Genomic DNA, 19,552 nt, shown 5'->3' with positions numbered 1-19,552 from the left:
ATAGACCTTTACATATTACAACCACAAATGTGGGCTGTGGAAACAAGCGTCACTGAAAACCTCATCTTTTATTTCTGCATTTGTCAGCAGGCAGGACCACAAACAAGTGTTTTCTCAAATGATACAATCGATTTATAAGCTGTGAACAAGCACTGTTCCTACCTCTTGCAAGCTTTTAAAACCAGCCAGAGCCTTATAGATGACCTACTGCAATTCTCAGACTTGATAAGGAACCTGAAGGCCTAAGAGATTATGTTTTTTTTCCTAAAGTCAAAAAGTTAGCTTAGTGGTGCTGGAGACCCTTGAATATGTTATTAGACACTTATTAAGAACGTAGATGAAAGATATATTAATCTCTTTGTATACAAAATTGTATGTTTGTAAAGCACAACAATAAATAAAATTTCTACCTTGCAACCAATTTTCTACAATCTCTTTTAGAGGAGAGAAACAGAATGAATACTTCCTAACTCATTCTTTTTTTTTTTTTTTTAAGATTTTATTTATTTATTTGACATAGAGAGAGAGAGAACAAGTAGGGCAGAGAGGCAGGCAGAGGGAGAGAGAGAAGCAGGCTTCCCGCGGAGCAGGGAGCCCGATGCGGGACTCGATCCCAGGACCCTGGGACCATGACCTGAGCCGAAGGCAGACACTTAACTGGCTGAGCCACCCAGGCGCCCTTCCTAACTCATTCTATGAGGCCAAAATTACCTTAATGCTAAAAACCAGACAAAGGCAATACAAGAAAACTACAGACCCATACCTCTCATGAGCATAGATGCAAATATCCTCAACAAAATATTTGCGAAATCAAATACAGAAAAGCTTCAAAAGAATTATATACAATAGTCAAGAGGGATTGAACCCATGGATGAGGAGCTGATTCAACACTCAAAAATAAATTAATATAATCCATCATAGACTAAAACAGGCTAAACACCAGACTAAGAGAAATTTCACATGATAATATCAGTAGACACAGAAAAAGGTATCGACAAAATCCAACACCCCCATTCATGATAAAAACTATCAGAAAACTAGGAAAGAAACCTGAAGCTTTCCCAATAAGATCAGGTACAAGCAAGTGGGTCCTTTCTGGACCACTCCTTTTCAACATCACACCGGATGGCTTTGCTAATGCAAACAGGCAAGAAAAAGAAATAAAGGGATACAGATAGGGAAGGAAGACATGAAACTGCGCATGTTCACAGATGACGTAATAATCTATGCAGGTAACCTGAAAAAAGCCACAGATTAATTCCTGAAATAATAAGCAGTTACAGCAAGCTTGCAGGATACCAGGTTAATATGCAAAAGTCAATCACTTTCCCATATGCCAGTGACCAACAAGTGCAATTGAAATTAATCCTCTGGTTTTAATCTATTATGCAGTTAATGATGGCTAATTTGACTAATGATGGATGATTAGGGTACATACAAAAATAAATAAAACAAACATAAAATATAATTAGATACCCCCAATTTGTATTTTCCAATTCTGTAATTAAATAACTTGATTTATCTCCAGGAAGATGTGATATTTCAAAATCCAAACCAAAGAAATACATTGAAACATATATTCACAGGTCAGAAAACCTTATATGAATAAAGGACAGATATTTAAGTGAATGAGAGAGTAACTGCAGAGTCAATCTTTTTTTTTTTTCAGATTCTTCCTAAAGCTTTCATACTGAGAAAGTTCTGCATTTTTCTCTCACAACAGAAAATGCAAATAAGCCAAAAAAAAAAGAAAAAAGAAAATGCAAATAAGTTAGAAATGCTCGAACTTGCCAATAAAAAAAAAAAAAACAACAGATATTAATGACAAAAGTAATGTCCTTCAGCAAATAATCAAAAAACTAAAACTATGAACATAATACTGGAAAAGATGCAGTCAGGAGCCCTCTGATAGGCAATCATGGTCTAAAATGGAAATAAACTTGGCGATACGCATCCAGAACCTTAAACACGTCCATTAACACTGACCTTCTGTTACCATTTCTATGACACTATTCTTAGATTCGAAACAAGCAGTCGATGATTTTTGGAAAGGGATATAGATATAAGGGTTACTTAATTTAATATTTTTAATTAGAAATAATTCAAATCACCAGCAATAGGGAAATGATTAGAGTATTCCCAAATGTTGAAATCTTAGGTACCTATTTAAAACAACAAAAAAAACAAAACTTGTTTTCATAGGATATATCATAGCAGGGGAAATTTCTCATGATGCAATGCGAAGTGGAAAAAGCCAGATACAAAACTACCTATACAATATGATTACATTTTGCACCTGCCCCCCACCATGTATACATGCAAATACTTAGGCAAACTCAAGATGTTGGAAAGAATTAAACCAAAATCTTACTAACCATGAGGGTAAAAACATCCTTCTGTTTTTTTTTTTTTTTTTTTTTAGTTTTTTTGTGAGTGAATCACTTCTAAATTAGAAAAGAAAGCATTTGCAGGAAAAAAAAAAAGAAACCACAACAATCAGCAAAGTACAACATAAAGTATTGGTGTGTCTTCATGCAGGTTTTTATGAAATCCCTATGTATGAATCCTTCACTGTAAGAGGAGAGGGCTTCTTCCTTTATTTTACACACAGACTATCCTCTGCTCCCTTATATACGAAGGGACCTCATTCAGTCAAGTGGTTGGTTTCCACACACACACTTAAATCTAATTGAATACAGTAACTTCTATTTATAAAATCCCCTCAAAATAGACGAAAAATTTTATTGCAACAGACAATATTACTTTCCAGCAGTCATCTCCCTGTGCATCTGGAAGTGGCTTGTTTCTCTGGGTGGATGTTGTGAGTTACTAATATGAAGGCTATAGCCTTGCAGCAGGAAGCATGGAGAGCAATGCTCGGGGTAAGATCGTACGATCAATACTATATATCTTAATGCCATCTTTACCAACTCTAATGAAGGTTTGTAAATATTGGGCTGGCAGGCTGCATTCTGACTTAGAGAAAAACTTTCTCCTATGAAAAACTGAGACGTGATTTTAATTCTCAGTGCTTGCAGAGCAGTTGAGCTCTCAGTTTTAGGACTCCCCAGCTCCCTTCCTGATATACCAGACAAATCAACTGTTCTTGCGAGTTGAAAACATTAGCCCGTTGCAATCATTCACCTTACGGGGGTATATTGGAAAGCTGCATTTTAGGCAAATTTGTGGTGTTCCCTATCACAGCAGGAACTTAAAAAGGCAGCAGCAGCAAAAAAAAAAAAAAAAAAAAAAAAGCCTCATTTTTAATCCCTTGGATACAAATTTGTCTAACAGATGCTGTTAAGGATTTTAGGCTTCTATTTGTCAATATTTTTATTTAAATTTATTAAAGGATACAAGTGTTATGTTAGGAGTGTTAATAATACCCACTAACCACTAAATCACAGAGCTTAAGGTAACTTTAAAAGGCCACCTAACACTCTCCCAAGACCAAAGAGACACAACACTGAAATGCTGAGCGTATTTATCTGTCTTTGTTAAAAGTCTGGAACAAGGAAGATTCTTTGACTTTATTCATCAATTCACTTTGGCATTTTACTAAAAGCTCTTCTTGATATCAGGGCTAGGATCCCTCTATTGCAATTTGAGCTTCTAGCCAACCTCAGAGAATGTGGAATAAAGCTATTTTCTGTTCAACTGAATAAAGTAAAGAGTTCTACTCTCAGCCACCAACTCTGAAGATCCAAGAGGCTTGGGTTTTTCTACTTGGTCTTTGCCTCCCGACCTGAAATTCAAATCTAGTCCTTATCCCTGGTTTTCGTAACACAGTGTCTCACATTTTCTTTCCTCTACTGAGATTAGACATAACCGGGTCCCAAACTAGCTACATGCTTTTATTTTTGGGTGTATGAATATATGTGAGGCCCCACTATAAACACTGGGCAAGTTATATGGGAGAACTGAAGTGTGTGGAAAAGACATTTTATAAAATGTTGGGGCACCGGCTGGCTCAGTCAGTAGAGCATGTGACTCTCAGTCTTGGAATTGTGAGCTCGAGCCCCATGTCGGGTGTAGAGATGGCTTAAAAATAAAATGTTATGGATCATATATTCCAAGAATGAATAGTGCTCATAAATTGTTATGGCATTCCTAACACTTATTTTTTTAAGATCACACTACTTTTAGACACAAGTTATCTCACTTATATCTTTAGCATACTATTTTGGCCACTGACCACATTAAGGATTTGGCACTTTAAAAAGTTTGATTATAGTGAAATATACCATATTGGGTGAACGGCATCGAAGCTTTGACCATGGACCACACTAAAGATTTGGCACTTTAAATAATTTGATCATACTGAAATACACTCACATTGCATGAATGGCGTCGAAGCAAAGCAGACACTCCTCAAGAAAGAGAAACCACTGAGGAGGTTCCACGAGAGGCCACCACTGGGAAAGCAACCTGTGGAGGGTGACGGTGTTTCCGAGCCTTACCTGACGTCGGTACACGTTATGCAGGTGATGTCTCGACTGTTTGTCGTAATCAGGTTCAAAGCTACTGACGTTTCCTTGTCAGAGGTTGGGTGTGCTCACATTTAAAGAAAAATTCCTAAAAGAATGAGAACTCTGTGAGAAATCTCAGGCATGGAGCTCAGCTGGCCATTTCCCATCTCAAACATTTTCACAGTGAACAATCTCTTTGGCCAAGAGAGGGAATCTATTAGTAGGTATGAGTTAGAAGTAAGTCCACATCAAATCTTGGAGGGAAACTAATACCCTCATGCCAAACTAGTCTGCAATCCCCTTGTTAGGAGGGTCCAAGTGTCTCTGCTCATCTTCCTTTGCTCTTTCAGCTCTGGAGCTGGGGAAATGCTCTGTGACTCTGGTTTAGCGATGTCCTTCCATGATAAGTGAGTCTAGTAGAATAGCACAATGTCAGTGCAGGAGGAAGCCTGAAACAGTATCTCACAAATGAGGAAAGGGAGACACTGAGCCATGAAATGATTGTCCAAAGTCAAACAATCAGAGGTGAAGGCAGGAAGTAACCAGACTTTCTAAGGGGAAACCCAGGGCTTTTTCCATGGCCCGCTACACAATCGGTCAGTTAACAGCAAGGATGTGATACGGAGTAAAGAATCGAGGGAACACTCCTACGAATAAGCATGTTCGAACACGGAGACTTACACAGTAGCAGAGTGTGACTCTCCTCAGACACTTCCCCAACCATTTTCGGCCTCTGTAGAGGGTCCCAGAATTCCCTGGGAGACTCGGACCATGCCCCCCCACGCTAAGCAGCAGGGAATGTTCTACACCTGTACTTGTCTCCTTAATTGGCTTCGCCAGCCTTGTCCTGCACACTTGGCTTTTCACGTAGGTCACATTCTTTTGATTGCTTATATTCTCCCTTCTCAACCCAAATCTTCTTTTTATTTTTCTTCATTTCTTTCCCTTGTTATTTCTCCATTTGTTCACACACCCCTTTACCCTTGGTACATTAAGGTGCTCGGCACAGTAATTGCTCTACCTCTTGCCTGACAGTCTTTACACCTTCCACAATAACCACATCCATGAAGTGAAGTTCTCTGCTGCGGCAAAAATCCAACACAAGTTTATCACTGGACAACGGAAGAGCACTTGCACACCACACCTCCATTCGAGTATAACTACCTGGAATATGGACAGTAGTTCCCCTTGAAACGCTAGACTCGACCTTTTATTACAGCTCCAGATATTAAATGTTTTTGACTTTGTGGGACTTTGTGGGTCCTTGTTGAGCTTTTCAATCTGCATGGTAGTCTGAGAGCACCCACAGACAACATGCAGATGGACACCTATGACTGTGTCCTAATACAACTTTATTCATAAAAACATTTGGAAAATGGGATTTTGTCCACAGGCCATCATTAATGGTCCACCCCTGATATAGACTCTGAAGTATTATGGAATCCCTTATTCATATCTGTATCTTAACAGTGCCCCTCAGAGAAGAGGCATTAGACATATTTTCTTAAATGAAAAAATCAGTAGGTTTATTCAACAAATTCTACCATTATCCCTTTATACATTTGACAGCACCACCCTTCATTTATTCTTTCCCAACTTATAACCCAACTAACCTCATTCTCCTCTGACCTGAGATACAATGAGTAACACCTGTGGCTCTCAAACACCCGTTGCACCAGAATCACCTGGTGGAGGGTGGGGGTTGTTACGCTAGACGTTGCTGGGCCCCACACCAGAGTTTTCTAATTCAGTAGTACCGAAGTAGGGCCCATGATTTGCATTTCTGCCATGTTGGCAGGTGATGTTTTTACTACTACTCTGGGAACCACACATTTGAGACTCATCAAGTTATACTGATATTGGTGGTATAGAGAGTAACTGTTTATTCTCTCCGAAGACAACAGCTGTAACACACCTCTGCTTGTCACATCTGAAAATGATGCCATGTCTCAGGTAACAGGTGTTACTCTCCAAACATCTGAAGTGTGCCACTGTACAGAGAAGTGTCCCCAAGCCAGCTGTTTGGAGCCCAGGGTGTCCTTATTTGCAAGTGTCCTACAACCCCAGATGGTATACCTGTTAGCCGGAGCCACTCCTGCCTGCAGCAAGTGGCATACAAGTCATCCTCCTGCAGTCCCCAGCCCCCCAGATGAGGGTGTGCCAACAGTCTCACTGTAATAGACAGGGTGGCCGGTGCTTCTGATGAACGCCTGTTTAGGTGTGTCCAGGCGTCGTAGCTATGAGCCCAGGTCTTTCCCTGGAGTGGCATGGAAATCGTACTGATGGCTTTTCTTCTCTCTCTTTTTTTTTTTTTTACCAGAGAATGCTACCCTCTTCATACAACCTTTTGAAATGTTACAAATCCTTCAAAGGCCAGTTCAAGGATGTTAAGAAAAAGATTTAGAGCAATTCCTGACTGCCAAAACAAAAAGCGTGGAGGACAGGACGGACCCTTATGAAATACACTGAGCTAGTGGCTGTGACTGTTTTCTGCAGATGTGGAAGAAATCCCACTTGTAACACAAAGTAAGTCCTCCAAAACAGCTGAGCTGGCGGGGCTATTGAGAAGGTATTTCACAAGCAGATAAATAGATAGTATTTCTGTTTTTTCTTAGCTTGCAAAAAACTGCCGGTAGATGTTCAGCTAACAAATCACAAACTGTTCAAATACCAGATAAAATCCAGCCAGATAAAAGCCCAAATCCTTTTTACTGGGGGGAAATGGATGTTTATAGATAATAGTATAAAAAGTTACAGATATTCGGAAAATTCCAGTATTTCACATGGGCTGATAAAACTAAAATACAAATTATCAACTCTGTATATTAAAATTAATGTCCCATCAGTGAATTTCAACACTTTCCCCACCAATTTTTAAGAAAGGAGGTTCTTCTGTAGTGCTAGAGTAATTGGCAAGACCGGCGGAGGGTCTGAGACGTCACCCTGTGTGCAGGCTCACACGTTAGCATGCCACAGTCTTGCGGTTGCTGGCGAAGACACAAGACTCCTGGGTCAGAGACAAAGAACTGCGGGGCTCGGAGCTCAGGCAGAAAAAGGTATGGACATGATGACCATGTCAGTTCCCCTGCTCCCCAACAACTATGGGATGAAGCGGATGAAAAACAAGGTGCTACAAGTAAGTGGTTCTGAACTACATACAGGGGAGGACCCTGAGCTTAGAGAACCCAGATCTTTAACAAGGAGCTTCAAGCAAACCTTCCTTTTGCCCTGAAGGGCAATACTGTCTTCACTATAATGGATAATAAGCAGATCTCTCTGCGACCTCCTTGAAAAGATCATCCAGAACAAGAGGGTAGTAGGCGCCTCCCTCACAATGTGCAGAAATGCAAGAGAATCCTGGAGAACTGTCTCCCTATAGACGTGACACCTTTTCTGACTAATCACTGGTGTGATCCGGTCATTTCCTGTCCTATGCCATCAGTGGGCTAAGATGTTGGTAGTCTTTTGATATTTCCATTCTGCATGCAAAATACACAAACAATAAAGCAGAGCAAAACAGAAAACCTTTAAAAAAAACTCTACCTTGGGTAGGACATCTGTCAATCCTAGTGAAAGGAATCCTAGCTCCCTTAAATGTGGGCGAAGAAAGATTCTCTTAGGGGCACATCCCATCTTTTACTAATGCTAGCTCAAGATAAATCAGCTACAAAAATAGAGACACAAACCAAACCAAACCAAAACAAAAACAAGTCCTATAAAATTAAATGAATTCTTCTACCTACCCAGGAACTATAGTTCCCATGGGCTGGCTCTTTTCATTTGGATCCATATACTCAATTCTGGGAAGCCATAATTAATTAGGTATAGAGTTAAAAGGTATGACAGTAATTGGCCAGTTTTTATTTTTTTCAATGACAGTATAAACTATTTAATAAATGGACCCAGAATAAGACTTTGAAAATGAGCTTGGCTTTATATTGCAACCATGTTAAATGCTATATAAGTGTTTTCCACTATCCAGCAGAGTTATATTCTTTAAGTTCATGGAAACATACTCACGTTTTTACCATTTCTATAGACAAGGCTATGATTCTTTCCCTCTGCTCTTACTGAATTATATTTTATCATAACTCACCTGTCTTTCATTTTAAACTATAGAGGCCTGACCCTCTAACCAAATCAGACCCATAAAAACCAAAAGTATACACCAAGGGAAGACCTGTGAACATTTCAGTTCAGCTGTTGGTGGCATTCCCAGAAGTCACCCTCCTCTTCACTCCACTCTGCCACCTGACTTCTGACTCAGACCAGTGTCTCTCACAAAGAAGGAAATAACAGTAGGTATGGAAACGAATAAATAAGGCAGCAAAATCTGAAAATAAATTCATGCCAAGAACCCAGTTGTATAAGAACTTATAGGATTGGAAGCTAATTAGTCAACTCCAAACACAAATTAATGTGTTCCAAATTTCTGACAACTATTGTCCGGAAAGCCTCACATATCCCAACCACAAGCTAGTTACACAAATCTGAAGAAACAGCAATGAGACCGGTCTTCTTCTTTGTTCATGAACCTTCTAGCAGCTTTCATTGAACTTCCCAAAGTTAATGGTGTTTTACAGATACTGCTTCACCATCATGTTTCCCAATGAAATATTGTGTTTGTCTTTACAAAGCGTTAAATTTGAGTTAGTCTCCAAATCTTTCTCAGTTAATATGCCCCAAAGGAAGCACATCTTTCTCTTGATAAAATAAAAGGGTCACACAGTTTCCACTAGAAGGTTGCAATAAATCTGTGGTTTGTACTGAACAAGAAACTGGCCATGTGCATGGGTCAGAGTCAAGTTAGGGAAACACGGCCCATGCCGGGGAAGCTCAGCTGCAGGAATTTAATGCTGAGATCAAGTTACAAAGGTGGTGGAAGCACCACAGTGTAGGAAGCTGCCCTGAGATCAGCAGCACTGGGGCTCTGTGGGAGGACAGAGGGAGGAGGTGGCTAATTGCTGGAAGCTGGGAGGAGGAGAGAGAGGCTGCCACTGCCAGAAATGCTTCTTTAAAAAAAAAGTTTTTTTAAATGGCTTCATTTATTTATTTGACACACACACACACACAGAGAGCGCATGTGAGAGAGCATAAGCAGGGGGAACGGCAGAGGGAGACAGAGAAGGAGGCTCCCTGCAGGGCTCGATCCCAGGACCCTGGACCTGAGCCAAAGGCAGATGCTTAACTGACTTAGCCTCCCGGCGCCCCCAGAAATGGTTCTTGAAGAGAAAGCAAAAAACACCCTGGCTTCTGCCCTTCTCTCTGAACTCCCAGCTCCCACCAGGCCTCCCGTGGGCAAAGCCAGCCTGAAAGCAAGGAGAGGGAATCTGGGAGCTGGTGTTTGCCATGGCCAGCCCAACAGCCCAATACACCACACAGAGAGGGGAAGGGCCGGGGATTCTGGAAGCAAGCGGCAGGTGACAGGTGCACCCTTTCAGAGGCAGAGCCAGTCTGTCAAGTCCAAATTCTTCCATTTTCACTTTTGTCAGTTGGTGGTACATTCTAATCAGCCTCATAAAAGAAACAAAGCTACATTCATATATGGTTCTGTAAAAGTGTATTAAATAAATATACACAAATATTTATTACCTTTGTGTATTGAGTTTAAACTCAAATAGACCTGTTAAAAGATTAAGTTTTCAAATAAGAGGGACAGTTGTTACTATTTATGAGAAAACTGGTAATGAACATGTTACATCTCTGTCAAAGAGGTCCTCACGTTTACCAAGTTACGACAGACAACCTGTCATTTAGAATCAGTCTAAAGGTGTCTCACAGCCCTAAAACTTCTGTCAATAGCCAGCAACAAACAGATATCCCCACTGCAGGCTCTAACAGTTCCTCATCTGGTTAGAGGCAGATTCTTTTGTAAGGAACAATTGATAGTTTTAAGTCTTATTATCCATTTAGAAACTTCATTATTCATGTTAAAATTATAGCTTTAATTTTTCTCTAAGCTAAAACCTAACAGAGCATAACTGCCACACTCTTCACTTGGTACCTAAGGAAAGTTGGTAACTGTTCCCCTTGTGACTTGATAGCATTTAGCCTTCATGCTAAAGTATTACACTCACTTTCTGTTATATAAATCCAGAATGTGGTTACATTATTTTGGATACAGAATAACTATGCAACTTGTTAGATCATATACTCCTTATAGACTTTGCTAATTTAACAATGCCAGTCATAACATTAGGTTACACCTAGTTAAACAAATAAAATCTCAAAAGCTAATGAGTCCGTTTTGTGTTCTACTAACAAGTTTGTTTTCTCTTATAAGGTGTTAACAAAGCCTCTAGATGATATGCAAGGTTTACCCGGAGAAAGAAAATCAGTATACTCCCATACAAAGGAAAACTGTGCCAGATCTTTGCCAAGAAGGACAGTTGCTGCCCTGTCCACACCACGACCACTGCCAAAGCCTTAAGGAAGGCTGTATGCTTCCCCCATGGCCCTACATGGGTTAACAACGAACGCATGCATTATATGCACAGAAACTCACATGCCCTGCAGGTGTGCATGCACACGCCAAGCCCATTCTAAGCAGCAGAGAGAAAGTCTTCAATGTCAAGCCAGCAAGCACATGGCTCTCTAAGTTCACCATTGCTCAGGTCCGCAGTATTTCCACTTCCATATCACTACAGCTATTGTTAAATTTCAAAGTATTTGAATTTTTATCTTGTTACCAAAGTTTAAAGTATAAAGTGGGTCCATTTCCTGGGCCAATGTATAATAAGTAATACAAATAAAAATGAAATTCCAAAATCCAAAAGGCTCTGAAAACACAAGCTTTTCTTTTCTTTTTCCCCTCTAAATATGCCATTAACTTTTATTTATGGCAAAACCTGACATGCATGGGCATGACATTATTTCTAGTCTGTATTTGCCCAACTTAGTTTGACCGTTCATACTTTTTACTGCAAGATCATTGTTTTTTTATTTGTTTGTTTAATGATAAGGTGTAGGTATATGGTCCTCCTAATATTTCAGAGTTAAAATGTATGAATTAGAAGTTTCTCAACCTGAAACACTTCTGACTCCCATGGTAGTAGATAAGCAACTGATTCTACACCTAAAATCATCTTAAGTTCTTACTGATCCTGCAGGACAAACCTTCAAGTACCAGATACCATCCTTTCCTTTAATCAGGGCAATGGTAGTTTGGGCTCAGTCCACATGAACAGTTTAAGCCTGCTTCAGATACCTATAAAAATAAACCCATGTGGACTTCACATGTTTCCCAGTGCTACTAGATAGAAACAATGACACAGATTTTAATGCCACATGCCTTCAAGAAGTCTAACTTCAAAATCAAAGCTACCAATAGCACCATGCTTATCTTCCTCTTCCACGTCTGGGACTGGGAGTTCTTCCACGTGCCTGACTGGAAGTTTATTCTACTGTTAACATGCTCGGTCATCATGTGCCTTTTATCATTTTAGGAATAAAAGGGCAGTGGGGTTGTTGAACAAGGCATTTTCAAACGATTCCTGATGAGTAAACCAGAAGATCTGAAGTCATTATGGATGCTTAGGAAATGCATGGGTTTATATACATGACTTTGTTCAGACAAGAAAAAAACAGAACAACAAAAAATGGAACTCACAGATACAGAGAACAGATTGGCAGTTACCAGAGGTGGGAGAGGGATGTGATTGGGTGGGGGCGGGGGGTAAAACAGGTGAAGGCAGTCAAATGGTATAAAGTTCCATTTGTAAATAAACAAAGCCACTGAAAATGATTCTCCTTCCCACTCCAGGTAATGGTCAGACATGCTCAGATCCTTGTACCTCCCTTCTCGTCCCGCGTCTGGGGTGCACAGATGGCCAACTCAGTCAGAACACAGCATTCCCCCAGTGCGACCATAGAGAGAACCTGTCTGATAATCAAGCCAGTTTTCAGAAGAGAACAGAAACAAGAGACGGAAAGGCAGAGTTCTGGTGATGGCATTTGTGCCCTGGATCCAGGTATATCTGTTTTCCTGGTTGCATAAGTTACTATATCTTCCGTAAGTAATAGCCATGCTTCCAGGGATTTTTTTTCCCCCCAATGTTTACTCATCAAAAAAGTTTAAAAAAGACAAGAAAAGAAGAGAAAAAGAAAGGAAAGGAAAGAGAAAAAAGAAAAAAGAAAAGTGCATTATTTCTTCCTGGCCCAGCCTTGACCAGGGTCTGGAGATTCAAAGGTAAACAAAATCCCTAAAAGAATCCATAAGCCTGGAGGAGAAAGACACTTCAACAAACATTTGCACAAAATAAATTAAAAAAAAAAAGTGGTAAATGCCTTCAGATGCCTGAGCCATGGGGACGAGAGAAGGATGGCCAGCTTAAGGGGAGGAATGAGGTTTTGCTTTTGCTGCGTTTTACAAGGTAAGAGTTTGCCAGGTGGAGACGGTAGGGGAGTGAGCATGGGAACAACGGTGAGCAAGAACTCATGCTGGGGGTTCATACTCGCTAAGTGCCCCGAGCTTGGGCAGGACAGCAATGGGAAATCTGCGATTTCTTAGTGCCCGTAAGCATTGATCCCAGCCCATCAATACTCAGGCTGGTGCTTTGAAAGCCCGGAATGTGCTCCTTAGGCAGCTCTTCTCTGTAAGTTTCCCTACCAAAAAGGATTGTGGTATGATACAAAGGATGTGCATTATGACTAGTGCTTTGTCACCAACTTTGAAAGATCACCCTTTCAAAACAGATTTTTGATTGATTAACTTAGCAGTGCATATAAACTTCCAAGACAAATTTCCACATTCTCTTTCCGACTAGGAAACAGAATTTTCTTTTTTCTTTATTATTCTGAGAAGGCTTTCACTCCAAGGGTTGTGCTCTAGATATCACTGGAGAATTCTGACAGCAAGTGCTTCGACTATGGTTGTCCATGTTTCTCAGCTTGTGCAATATAATCTTGCTCTTAGCACCCCTTAAAGGTCCTTGACTCCAACCTTTCTGGAATATAGGGACAGCTGCCCAAGTTGTATCCAATCCATAGGGGATGGGCTCCCTGAATGTGAGTTGTGAGCCCCTGATGGCCAGAGGACACATCTTTTCATAACATCTAACCTATTCCCAGGAATTACTGGCTGGTCCAGGAGAATCTGGTCAATGGCATTACACAGCACTGCAGACATTCTTTCTCCAGGTCTACATACACTTGACTAACTACCTAGTAGTTGACTCACTTTCCTTGCATTTCCATAACCTTCGAATAATATCTGGGAATATAACTTCCCTCCAACCACAATAGTAATTACTTACGTGATATCACTGGCTCAGTGCACAAGTTGAGTATATCTTCTCCTTAAATTTTGTAGCCTAGCCAGACTATAAAAGACAATATTCATTATTCTGGCTGTTCTTTATTTCCTTCAGAAGTTAAAGGTTTCATAGGCTCTCACACTGTCAGCTTGCATGGACGTTAAGGCATTGCAGCACTTGCTAGTTTCATTATTTAGGCGAAGCTTTCCAGCTTCTGTTCTCGGATAAATAAAACGTTACAATATTTTTGTCATTAACAGAGCATTTCCTTTTGTAACCCCCCACCACTGATTACCCAAGCCGACCCTCTAGGAGAGGGCACTTAAACGAGTAGCTGTTAGCTGGAAATAATTTGCAAGAAACTGCAGGGACAAGGTCCTAATTTGGAAAATTTACAGTGACTCACCATCCTTGGATGAGTTGTGTTCCCACTAATTTCTAGGCATCTCTAGAAACTGGCAGTTATTTTACATTTATTTCTAAATGTGAAAAAAAAAACGTATTCTAATCCATAATGGCAAATAATGTGAAACCACTGTTTAATCCTGTCATTTTCCTGGTTACACATCCTTCAGCTCAAGCACACTGCCCTGAGCAAGGCCTTTGGAGCCTTTCCAATGTCATCTGCCTCACCATCTTTCCCTCTCTCAGCCCCCTCCCATTTCAGCCATAAACACCCTTTTCCTGCCCTAAAGGCTGTGCTCTCTCTGTTGCCTTTGATCCCTTACACACAATTTCTCCCAACATGGACCGTCATTTTCCTACCTTTCCCACTCACTTTGCCCTGGAAACCCCCAAGGTCTTTTATGACTCAGCTTAAAAGTCATCAGCCCTGAGAGCCTTCCTGATTCCCTAGGACTGGTGAGAGGTATTTCCATGTTACCCTTGCTCCTATCTGCTCTGTGCTGATTGCCTGTGAAGCCCTTGTTCTATGACTCCGACATCACCTGCTTTTCTAGCAGACTCCTCGGAGGGCAAACACCTGAAGGCATTTCATCCCACAGGTGGCCCAGGGTATAGGTACACAGCAGGTGTCAGACCCGTCAAAAAAGACTTGAAGAGTAAGAAAGGAAAGTGGGGGGACTTCTGGGGAAGGCAACAGAGTAGGAGAATCCCAAGCTCAACTGGTCCCACAGATACAGCTAGGTAACACCCACACCAATCAATTTAAACAAACAAGAAAAAAAACAAAGAACCTGAAGACTGGCAAAAAGACTCCCCACAGATAAATGTAGAGAAGAGGCCACACTGAAGAGGGTAGGAAGGGTTGAAGATACATTAGGAGCCTGGGGGACGGTCTGCGGGACAGAAGGACACAGCAGGCAGGGAGAGGGGAGAGGAGCAGACCCCCACTCCAGGCAGCCCACGCACAAGGGGACCTGCATGGGGAAGACCAAATCGCTGTAACATTTGGTTTGAAAACCAGAGGTGCCTGACAATCAGTGGGACGTAAACCCCTAGAACTTTCAAAACCAGTGTGCGTGGCTCTGGGAGAGCTAGGAGACGGCACAAAAAACAGCCCTGCTGAGATACAGCACAGGAGCAGCAGTCTGAAAAACACCTGGGGAATATGGGAAGGAGATTTATTTACTAATCTCAGCATGTGCTGGAGGTGCAGGGATCTTTGGGAGACTTCTCTGAGAGCAAAGGAGCACCATTTCCTTCCCTGCTGACCAGCCTAGACACATGGACACCTGTGGGAATGAGCACAGTGCTAATCCTCTCCAGCTAGCTTGCTAACAGTATGCTCCATCCCACCTGCTTCTGCAGATCTACCCCCTCCAACCCAGTCTGCCTTGGAAGAGTTTTTGCAGGCAGCTACAGGTCCCCTCCTGCAGCAGACCACATGGACTCTGCTGGAATCACATGCCCCACCTCCATGTCCTTCTGGGGACCTGCCCCCCCTGTGCCTTCTTTTGTGAGAGCCCATCCAAAGCAGAGTTACAAGCCTGGCAGAGTCATAAGCAGTCCCAACAGGGGCCAGCATGACTTCAAAGTGACTTCTGCCCTCAGGGAGAGGAGAAGATAAGCATACAGGCCAGTCCAGTTATGTCCCTAGCAGTGGGCTGGCAGCAGACACCAGGTCTGACTACAGGCCCTGCCCACCAATGGAAGCTTCTCAGAGGACAACACAAGGAGAGCACCGTGTAGTCTGGTGCTACTGCATCTCTGAAAAACGCCTGGTCTGACTCAACTCAAGCCCAAATCAACCCCAGGCTGGCCAACTAACAACACAGGGACTAAGCCTTTCCCACAAAAGGCAAATAGAGCCATTGCAGACAGCCGGACTGAAGGAAAACATGGGTCAGCCACAACAGCAGGGCACACATGATAGAGGAGACGCCCCTGAAATGCTAGGTCCTGATAAACAGGGGATGTTACATTGCAGGGCACGGCAGGACCTCTGCTGCATAAGGCCATTACATTCCAGAGCAAGAAATGTAGTTACCTTTCCTAACACATAGAAACAGACTCAGAAATCAGACAAAATGAGGAGACAGAGGCATATGTTCCAGATGAAAGAACAGAACAAAATCACAAGAGAGCTTAAGCAAAATGGAGATCAAGTAATGTGCCTGATAAAAAATTTAAAGTAATGGTCATAAAGACACTCATTGGAATTGAAAAACAGTGGAGGACCCCAGTGACACCTTCAATAAAGAGATAGAAAACATATAAAAGAACCAATCAGAGATGAAGAACTCAATAACTGAAATTTAAAATAAGCTAGATGGAATAAATAGTAGACTAGAGGAAGCAGAGGAACACATCAGTGACCTGGAGGGCAGAGAAATGGGAAGTAATCAAGCTGAACAAAAGAGAGAAAAAACAACAAATGAAAATGAATAAGGAAGCTCAGCAACACCAGCAAGTATGATAAACATTAGCATTATAGAGATCCCAAAAGGAGAAGAGAGAAAGGGGGAGCAGAAAATTTATTTGAAGAAATAATAGTTGAAAACTTCCCTAATCTGGGCAAGGAAACAGAAATCCAGATCCAGGAGGCACAGATAACTCCTAACAGAATCAAGAAAAGGAGGTCCACATGAAGACACATGTAATTAAAATGGCAAAAAGTACTGATAAAGAGAAATTTTAAAAGCATCAAGAGAAAAGAAAACAGTTACATCAAGGGAAAACCCATAAGGCTATCAGCTGATTTTTCAGCAGAAATACTGCAGGCCAGAGGGTAGTGGCAAGATATATCCAAAATGCTGAAAGGAAAACAAACAAACAAACAAACAAACAGCCCTGCAACCAAGAATATATTATCCAGCAAGGCTATCATTCAGAATATAAGGAGAGAGAAAGAGTTTCCCAGTCAAACAAAGGTAAAGAAATTAATCACCATTAAGCCAGCCCTACAAAAAATGTTAAAAGGGACTCTCTGAGTGGTCCAAAGAAAACTGTAAGTAGAAGTAGGAAAAGTAGAAAGCATAAAAGCAGTAAAAAATTAGGTATATTTATAAAAATCAGTCAAGGGACTCACAAAATAAAAGTATGTAAAGTATGATACCATATGTATAAAATATGGTGGGTGGGGGGAGTCACGAATGGGTTCAAACGTAAGCGACCATGAACTTAATACAGACTACTATGTGCATAAGGTGTTATAATATAAACCTAAGGGAAACCACAAATCAAAAACTGGTAATAGATATGCAAAAAATAAAGAAAAAGGAAACGAGTATATTCGCAAAGAAAGCCAGCAAACTGTGAGAAGAATGAGAAGAAATGAACAGAGAAGAACTACAAAAACAACCATAACACAAATAACAAAATGACAATATATACATACCTATCAATAATTACTTTTTTAAACAGTCAAGAGAGGTAGGGTGATGGAATAAAAAGCAAGACCCATCAATATGCTGCGTACAAGAGACTCATTTTATTTTCATTTTATTATTACTATTTTTTTTCTACAAGACACTCATTTTAGACCTAAAGACACCTGCAGATTGAAAGTGAAGGGACGGGGGAAAACATTTATCACAGAATGGAAGTAAAGAAAGCAGGATAGTAATACCTATGTGGAACAAAACATACTTTAAAGACTGTAACAAGAGATAGAGAAGGACACTATGTACTCATAAAATAAAAAATCCAACAAGAAAATAAACAATTATTATAAGTATTTATGTACCCACCATGGGGGCACCTGAATATATAAAGCAGCTAATAACAAACATAAAGGATGTAATCAATAGTAACAGGACAACAGTAGGGGGACTTCAGCACTCCACTTATATTGGATAGATCATCCAAACCGAGTATCAACAAGGAAACAGTCATTTTGATTGGCACACTAGACCAGATGGATCTAACAGATATATTCAGAACATTCCATTCTAAAACAGTAGAATATACATTCTTTTCAAGTATACATGAAACATCTCCAGAATAGATCACGTTAGGCCATAAAACAAGTCTCAACAAATTCAAAAGAATCGAAGCTATATCATGTATTTTTTTTCTGACCACAATTCTCTGAAACTAGAAATCAACTACAAGAAAAAAAATCGGGAAAGAATACAAATACATTAAGGTTAAATAACATGCTACTAAATAATGAATGGCTTAACCAAGAAATCAAAGAGGAAATCAAAAAACACAGGGAGACAAATGAAAATGAAAACACAACAGTCCAAAACCCTTGTGATATAGCAAAAAGCTGTTCTAAAAGGGAGGTTATAGCAATATATAGGCCTACCTCAAGAAGCAAGAAAAATCTAAAAAAAAACCCGACCTAATCTTACACCTAAAGGAGATACAAAAAGAACAAAAAACCCAAAACCCATAAAAGGAAAGAAATAATAAAGATTAGAGCACAAATAAGCAAATTAGAAACTATAAAACAATACAGCAGCTCAATGAAACCAGGAGCTGCTTCTTAAAAAATCAACTAAATTGATAAATCTTTAGCCACATTCATCAGAAAAGAGAGAGAGAAGACTCAAATATACAAAGTCAAAAATGGAAAGATTAGAAATAATAACCAATACCACAGAAAGAGGAAGGATTATAAGAGAGTATTATGAAAAATTATATGCCAACAAACTGGACAACAAACCTAGAAGAAATGAGTAAGTTCCTAGAAACATAATCTCCCAAAACCTAATACAAGATAAAATAGAAAATTTGAACAGACTGATTACCAGAAATGAAATCAAATCAGTAATCAAAAAACTCATAACAAAGTCTAGAACCAGACGGCTTCACAGGTGAATTCTGACAAACTTTATTTTATTTTATTTTATTTTATTTTATTTTATTTTATTTTATTTTTATTTTATATTTAAAAAATTTCATTTATTTAATTGACAGAGAGAGAGAGAGAGAGAGAGAGAGAGAGCACAAGCAGGGGGAGGGGCAGAGGGAGAAGCAGACTCCCCGCTGAGCAGGGGGCCGGATATGGGGCTCAATCCCAGGGCCCTGGGATCATGACCTGAGCCGAAGGCAGATACTTAACTGGCTGAGCCACCCAGGCACCCCTCCACCAAAACATTTAAAGAAGACTTAATACCTATTCTCATAGAATGAAGCTTCCAAATTCATTCTATGAGGCCAGCATGACCCTGATAGGAAAACCAGATAAAGACACCACAGGAAAGAGAACTATAGGCCAGTATCTCTGATGAACAAAGATGCAAGAATCCTCAATAAAATATTAGCATACCAAACCCAATAATACATTTAAAAAAATCATTCACCATTATGAAATAGATTTTATTCTTGGGTTGCCAGGGTGGTACAATATTTGCATATCAATCAACATGATACCTCACATCAACAAGAGAAAGGATAAAAACCATACAATCATTTCAA

At 40.3% G+C, this 19,552-nt stretch overlaps 1 protein-coding gene across 1 annotated transcript in view; it reads right to left on the bottom strand.

Annotated features, from left to right (window-relative positions):
• PRKN (parkin RBR E3 ubiquitin protein ligase) overlaps nt 1–19,552 on the bottom strand; it is a 1,305,872-nt gene that overhangs the window by 565,124 nt on the left and 721,196 nt on the right. The window contains 2 exon segments of the mRNA XM_027603377.2: nt 4,461–4,557; nt 4,560–4,575. Of these exon segments, the coding sequence (XP_027459178.2) occupies nt 4,461–4,557; nt 4,560–4,575 (113 nt within the window).

The sequence above is a fragment of the Zalophus californianus genome, chromosome 7 (genome assembly GCF_009762305.2).
Source record: "Zalophus californianus isolate mZalCal1 chromosome 7, mZalCal1.pri.v2, whole genome shotgun sequence".
Lineage (NCBI taxonomy): Eukaryota > Metazoa > Chordata > Mammalia > Carnivora > Otariidae > Zalophus > Zalophus californianus.
The sequence above is the reverse complement of the archived record's forward strand: the minus strand, read 5'-3'. Positions and strand labels throughout refer to the sequence as shown.